The sequence below is a fragment of the Nelumbo nucifera genome, chromosome 3 (genome assembly GCF_055504915.1).
Source record: "Nelumbo nucifera cultivar China Antique chromosome 3, China Antique-T2T, whole genome shotgun sequence".
In the NCBI taxonomy this organism is placed as follows: Eukaryota; Viridiplantae; Streptophyta; class Magnoliopsida; order Proteales; family Nelumbonaceae; genus Nelumbo; species Nelumbo nucifera.
Genome location: NC_142651.1, coordinates 43,036,822 through 43,044,902, shown reverse-complemented (window position 1 = coordinate 43,044,902; position 8,081 = coordinate 43,036,822). Strand labels below are relative to the sequence as shown.

Sequence of the window (8,081 nt, the reverse complement as noted above, 5' to 3'; positions counted from 1 at the left end):
AAGCCAGTGAAAATGCTTGAAGATGAGAGGGATAACTTGACAATCAAAATTGCTGACACAGATGTAATTCTCAATAAGTAACATTCAGAAGGCGGTATTGGTTCTTTTTAAATTAATTTTGATGGTGTTATAGACAATTTTGATGGTGTTGGGATAGAACTTAACTAAGTTTATTTTTACCAAGTAAAAAAGGGCATCCAGCCTTACCCAGTGCAAGTTACATTGTGGGTTGTGGAAAACACAAAGGTATGCAAATGAAATAATGTCTTCATTTTCTCTATAAGATTGCTTTTCCAGTTCCTCACCAAAAAATTTAGGTCAGAAAATTATCATCACCAATAATCTCCACAAGTACATGTTCCATTCCGAAAGATATGAAATCGATTTGCATCTCTAACTATCAGCTCTCTTTCCTTGATCTTAGAAATGTACTTGGTCACTGTGTGACAATCCCCACAAACCCGTAAGTTCTTCATTATCTGCAAAGGGGTCCCAGGACTTGTGTTTAACAATCCAAATGCTATGGCTAGTCTCTCACTGTGTCCACAAAGCATATCTCTTTTCTCTTCCTCCTCTACATCATACAGAACAAAATTTGGATCAGCAACATATCCTTCTTTCACCATCAGATCCCCAAGCTTTCTCAGTAACTGATATATCTCTTCTGATTGTTCAACAGCCCTGTTCCCAGTTCCAAACACATAAACCCTATTTCGGATCTCAATCCAGCTACATCCAGGATCCTTTTTAAGTCCCCTGTCTTTGATTGATTTCCGTATCTTGCGAACTTGATCCCACTTTCCTAAAGATGCATATATGTTTGATGCTAGAACATAGTACCCGGTATCACTAGAACTCATTGCAAGGATATGTTCCAAAACACGTTCTGTGATCTGGGTTCCACTGTTTATACGACATGCACTGAGTAGAGATCCCCATATGCTTGCATCTGGATTGAATGGCATTGCAAGGATAAATTCTTCTGCTTCAGATAGAAGCCCAGATCGAGATAAAAGATCAACAATACAAGCATAATGCTCAATTCTAGGCTCAATGTTATAGTCATTCTTCATTTGATTAAAGCATGCTAAACCTTCTTTCACCAAACCTGCATGACTACAAGCAAAAATAATAGCCACAAAGGTCACATGATCAGGAACAATACCTGTTGCCTCCATTTCAGCAAAAGCTCTTAGAGCTTTCTTTCCTTGACCATACATCCCGAGAGCAGATATTAGTGCAGTCCATGTCACCACATCTTTCACTTTCGTGTGGTCAAAAACATGAAGAGACCACTCCAAAATACCGCATTTCGAGTACATCTCTATCAATGCATTCCTTATAGGAACATCCAAATCAAACCCAAATTTTAAAATGCAACCATGAATTTCTTTACCTTGTCGTTTAGCTGCCAGGAGGGAACAACCAGGCAAAATCCCTAAGAAGGTTGCTACATCTGGCATCACTCCTTTGGCCCTCATCTGGCTGATCATTTTCAATCCTAAACTACAATCCCCAATCTGAACACATCCAGCAATGATGGTGTTCCATGTTATTACATCCCTGGTTTCCATATCATCAAATTCTTTTAATGCATCCTCCAAGCTACCACATTTTACATACATATCAACAAGAGCATTGCCCACAATTAGACTTGAATCAAATCCCATTTTAATGATATCACAGTGAAGCTCTTTCCCTAGGACCATGGCGGCTATCTGAGTACACATAGATAGGAGCATGACATAAGTAACAGAATCAGGCTTCAATCCCATCTTCCTCATCACCAAAAGATGTTCCATCCCTTCATTATAACATCCATATTGTATGTAACTGTTAATCAAGGAATTCCATGATACAGAATCTCTACTTACCATTCCATCAAATACTTTAAGCGAGGCTGGTAGATCCCCACACTTCGCATACATTGTTATTAAAATATTACTAGCTGTAGTATCACATTCATACCCGTTTCTACTCATGTACTCATGAACATATCTTCCAAGCTCCAAGTCACCCACATGACCACAAGCATGGAGAACAGCTGTTATAGTTAACAGATCTGGTTTAAAACTAAAAACCATGTTCTGAAACAGATTAATTGCTTCTTCATGCATCCCCAATTTTGAGTACCCACAAATGATAGTGTTCCAAGATACAGTATCTCTCTTTATCATATTACCGAAAATTCTTTGAGCATCTGTTATATGATCAAACTTAAAGTACATAGCAATAAGCCCATTATTCACTAATATATCCTTCTCAATCCCGATCTTGTGGACAAGGCCATGGATTATCTTCCCCTCTTCAGCAGCAAGCAGGCTTCCACATGCAGGTAAAATGCTAGATACCGTGAAAGAATCGGGAATAAAACCCAACATTCTTAATTTGTAATAAACTTCTAAAGCTCGTTCCCATTCCCCATTTGCGCTATACCCCGACATCAAACTATTCCAAGAAACAATATCTCTTTGAGGCATTCCTTCAAACACACTACGCGCTTCTTCCAAACAACCGAATCTCGAATACATGTCAATCAAGGAATTTCCAATATACAGGTCCGAGGCAAAACCCATTTCCAAAACATGATGATGAACAACCTTTCCCATCTCTGAATCCAACAAACCCGCACAGGAATTGATAACCGAAGGGAAGGTGAATCTGTCCGGTCGCAGGTCCAACTTCTGCATCTCGGAGTAGAAGTTCAGAGCCTCGGAAAACATCCGGTTCTGGGTAAGTGCTCTTATGATGGAATTCCATAGATAGATATTGCTCGACTGCGAAACTCGACGGAAAACTGATTGAGAGGCAATAGGGTCCCCGAATTGGGCGTATTTACTAATAAGTTTACCGGAGAAGAAGACAGATTGTTCGAGTCCCCAAGTGATGATAAGAGAGTGAATCCTCTTGAGCTCTTGAATACTGTTTGCTATACACAGAGCTCTCGAGATCGAAAAAGAAAGGTCCTTTTGTTTTTGTTCGCAGATACCGCCAAACCGTGCTGTCTTTGTGAGAAGAGACGAGTTTCTGGTGGAGGGCAGGATACATGTTTTCAAGCGCAAAAATAATATAAGATCCAGAGTTCGTGAAGAAAGTTTGCTGAATGCCTGAATCTATCATAATCTTTTGAGAAGCTCTCAGTCTCAGGCTCTCTCAAGCAGAACTGCTAATAATCGTTAACCGTCACAGTCGTTCATTACTCTTACGAGTTCAAAACTTTAAATCGTCTACAGTTGAGATCCGTAAAACGGATCCCACGGTCAGGAAGTTGTGACCCTGACATCAGTCATCAGTATTGGGCGGCCCATTATCCTTCGGTTCCTATAGAGGATTTGAAAATGTAGAGTAACCGAATAGGAATGGCAAAGGGGTTGGGCGGGTCCGGGTTTTTCCTGCCCCTTCTCCCACCAGAACAAAAATGCCCTGCACCGTCTCTGCCCCGAACCCGAGCGGGGCTAGAAATCCTAACCCGAGGGGTGGATTCAAGTCGAATAGTACAAAGTTCGAGCTCGTTTCGAGACTGTTCTACAAGGTTCGATTCAAGTTCGAGTTCGGTTTGAGCCAGAACCTTGAGTTTGAACTCGATTTTGAGAAAAAATGTTTTATAAAAATAAAAAATTATATATAAAAATATTTTTTATTTGATATTTAAAAAACTAGGAATTATAATAATTAATAATTATAATATTTTTATTATATATTTTAATTTCTATAATTATATTCGAGTTGGCTCGCAAGCCTCACGAGTTGAGCTCTAATAGGATCGAGCTCGGCTCGTTTCATATCCAAGCCAATGAATTGGGCTTGAGCTTAGCTCGAAGCTTGGTTGAAACCGAACCGAATCGAGCTCGAGCAATTCGTGGAAAGCTCGACTTGTTGCTACCCCTACTAACCCCATCCCCAATTTTCACATAAACGGTATTATGTATATATATATATATATATACATATGGTCGGAGCGGCTTCAGGGCGGGTGTCGGGGCGGGGTGGACAAATATCATCCCTGTTCCCCTAAGTTTTGAGTTTCCTTGAACCCACCCCAAACCCTAGTTAGTGGTAAAAAAAACTACCCTGACCAGGGCAGGGTCCTACGAGGATAGGTCAAATTGTCATCACTAAAACTGATTCTATCGTGAAATCAATCCTTTTAACTTTCAAACGCAATACTTGAATACCCTAAAGTCCTAGAAATGGACACCCTATTGCAGTTGTAGTACTACATCATTTATCCACAACAAGTGAAGTTATGTGTGACTTCAAACATTTCAGAATCCCAAAACTATCATTTTCATATTTTTTAGACCATTTTGAAATGTGACACTTGGCATTTGTGTGGCATCGGTGTCGTTGCTCCAGAAAATAGCGACACATCAGCACTATGTTGAAAAAAATGGTGCTCTATGAAACGCCTGCTTGTTTGGAATCGCTTTTCCATAAAAAATAGTGTTCCAAGCCACGCTTTAGAAATTGGGAAGGCGTGGCTTGGAGCAATGCCGAATTTGGCGTTACCTGGAGCTACAGCTCATTGTTGCCAACAAGGACATGAGATGGCAATGATTGGGACATGTTGTGGCACTGGATAATAGGTACCCATGCTGAAAGCGTTTCCTGAAGCATTGGTACCAAATAGAAAATGTTGTTGTTGCTCCATGAAACATCCTACCTGGAAGCAACATTTCCAACGACATCATTTTCTCAAAAAACGGTGCTTCTAACCCACACATCAACAAAGACAACGGTGTTATATTTGCAACATCAATGCCAAACATATACTTGAGTGTCCTATACTTTGGGGTAGTGATAGATAGGTGTCTAAACTTTCAAATCCGACACTTAAACACCTTGAATTCCTAGAAATAGACACCCTGGTTTATTTTCAAATCCTTAATTTTCTATCAAATTTCATTGTCAAGTCTAAACTACAACAAACATGAATCAATCAAGAAAGAAGAGAAGGGGTTTCGTTCTTAGGTTTAATTTTTCTTATTCTTGAAATTGTATTGCCCTTCTCCTCTACGAATCGTAGTTATTTGGTATTCATTCTTGTGTTGTTATTTTTGAAATCCTTACTTTTCTTCTCGGATTTCATTCTCAGGTTTGATTGTTCTAAGGTTATTCTCAAGAAAAACGTGTATTTAACCAGCATTATTTTGGTCATTTTCAATTTTTTGTTTTTCAATAATTCAATATATATATGCACATTTTAGTATTTTTACCACATAGAATAATCAATGATGTTAGATTAGTTAAAAGAGGGTGTCTATTTCTTGAAGTTCAAGAGGCAAAGTATTGCATTTGAAAGTTCAAGGTACCTATTTGTAATTTATGCTAACAGTAAAGTTTTTTTTTTTTGTAAAAATTGTTATTGTTATGTATAAATAGATAAATTTTATAGATAGTATATAAGATAATTTTGGTTAAAAATACTTGTTTTATCACCATATAAACAATTTATTAAAGCACCCCTACATATAGTTTCATGAATTTACTAAAACCTACCCTATAGCTTGTATTTTGCTAAAACATCCCCTATAATTTGCAATCAATTTGCTTAATCGACCTTTCATTAGATGAAAGTGGAAAATGACAGTTTTAACCTTAACACCCATTCAAATAAATTTAATCAAAGGAAACTAAAAACAAAAATGTCATTTTTGCCCCTAGTAAAACATGAACAACCACTCTATTTTTCTTTATTTGGTTAATTTAGTTTTTTATACAAAAAAGTGTTAGGGGTACTTTTTGGAATAAACAACCGTGGACCCATTCCCTTGAACATTTTCCACTTAGTTTAGGGCTACTTTGGGAATAAAGAACCATGGGTCCATACCCTTGAACATTTTTCAGTTAGTTTAGGTGATCATTTTACTATTTTCGTATGGCAAAACAAATAGTTCTTAATGAAAGGTCGACTAAGTAAATAGGTTGCAAACTATAAAGGGTGTTTTAGTAAAATATGAACTATAGGGTAGGTTTAAATAAAATTGCGAAACTATAGAGGGTTTTAGCAAAATGACCATATTATAAAATATCAAATTCTAAGTTGTTGTTATCATAGATGTCAAGTATAATTGGGTCTAATCAAGTCAACTTGATTATTGCAACCAATAATTGGTTTGGTTTTGGGTCAACCTTATAGAACCAATTAATAATTGGTTCAAACTCATACACACTATCCCAAACCAATCCCTCTCTAAAAAGTAAGGGTCGAAATTGGGTACATGATTAAAAAGAAAAAGAAAACTATATCAGGCCTAGGGGTGTCAATGTTATTTGAAATACAATTTCGAATTCAAGATTTGACATAATCAAATTGAATTTGGATATGCTTTATTCCATTTGATAAATATCTGATTTGATAGATTATTTAATTCTTATATACAATATATAAAATATTTGAATAATGTATACAATTTATATATAATATTTAAATTATATAATTAAATAATTTATATATTTATTAATTACCTAAAATATTTAATTGATTAAATTTGATTCTAATTAAAATATTTAATTGGATTTGAATTCAGATATTGCCTAATTCTATTCGAATTTGATCTGTTTACATCCTTAATTGGACCTAGACCCTTCAAAACTTAACAAACATTCAACCTAGGCCTATCCAATTACACCCCAAAATTAAAAAAAAAAGCTCAAAAAGATGCCAAAAATGGCTCATGAAGACAGCCTGTGGAATCAAGTTGTGGCATAAACACATGAGTTTGTTTAATTTATGCAAATCCCTATAAATATTCAATTTATCAATTTAGCTGTTAAGCTCTATATAGTTTGGAGAGATAGGGAAAGGAAGGGAAATATATATACGCATCACAAGAAAATGGTGTCATACACGTTTAGGGGTGTTCTACATTGTGAATTGTTTTCTTGTTGCTGGTTCCATAAACAAATCAAAACCAACTTGTTTGAAAACATAATATTTCTCAAAACAAAAACACAAGAAACATCTACTTAAATATGGTTTTGAAAACATGTTTTCATTTGATTATTCAACATCATGTTCTATAAATCATTTAATTTATTTATAGAAAAATTATTTTTGTTTTAAAAAGCAATATTTTATTGGTTCCAAAAACATGTATTATTTTTCGAAACAAAAACCAATTTATTTTCCCTTTGAAAACAAAAATTGGGTTCAATAACATATTTTTATTTTTTGTTGACGTGGCATTTCGAAAAACAAATGAAAAATATTGTTGAACACCCCCTTAGTTATTTCCCTTGTAAAGAACACCAAGTTGTGTATAGTTTGTGTCAACCATTTGCATTATACAATGTGAAAAGTATGAAACTCTTAATATGCTTACTTGCGGGGACCAATGTATCGTACGAGATTTGTTAAGCTAAAGATAAACAATAGAAACATGTAAGAGTATACAATTGTTCTATATAATAATTAATAATCATTTATATTTTATATTCTACTTTTAATAATTTTTACAATACAAAAATAACAATAATTAATTTTAAATAGGGTTGTTTATCAAACTTAGGGATGACGATTTTCCCCATTTCCCCGATTCCTGTGGGAATTTGCCCTGAATGGGGTAGGGATGGGGATGATTTCCACCTGCACGGACAGAGATGGGGAAATTTTCATCCCCGTTGGCAGGGACAAAGAAAGGACTCCCTACCTCATGGGATCCCCGCTAATATATGTATATATACACATATGTTTATATGTGTGTATATATACACATATGTCTATATGTTAATATTTTTAAAAATATGGTTGAATATATTTGAATATTTTCTAATAGGATTGTAAATTTTAACTATTTTAATTTATTTTTATTTTTTAAATAAAATAAAAAACAAAAACATAATAATTGACATTATAAAGAATCACAAGGAGTGGAGATTCCTATGGGAATGGGGATGGGGATAGGGATAAATTTATCCGATTTATTGGGAATGGAAACAAAGAAGTGGATGGAGATTTTCACGGAAACAGGATGGGAAAAAAACTCCTCATCCCGCTCTATCCAATTGCCATTCCTAATCAAACTAATAAAACCGATGAACTCAATTTCTAATATTTCCAATCTACTTTGGTTCAATAA

The 8,081-nt window shown here is 35.4% G+C and overlaps 1 protein-coding gene across 1 annotated transcript; it reads right to left on the bottom strand.

Moving 5' to 3' along the window:
- Positions 1 to 249: 249 nt before the first annotated feature.
- Positions 250 to 3,200, bottom strand: LOC104604066 (Tetratricopeptide repeat (TPR)-like superfamily protein). Its single transcript, XM_010268298.3, has one exon. The coding sequence runs from the start codon at positions 2,721 to 2,723 to the stop codon at positions 333 to 335; it is 2,391 nt and encodes a 796-aa protein (XP_010266600.2). The 5' UTR covers positions 2,724 to 3,200; the 3' UTR covers positions 250 to 332.
- Between the last annotated feature and the right edge of the window lie 4,881 nt (positions 3,201 to 8,081).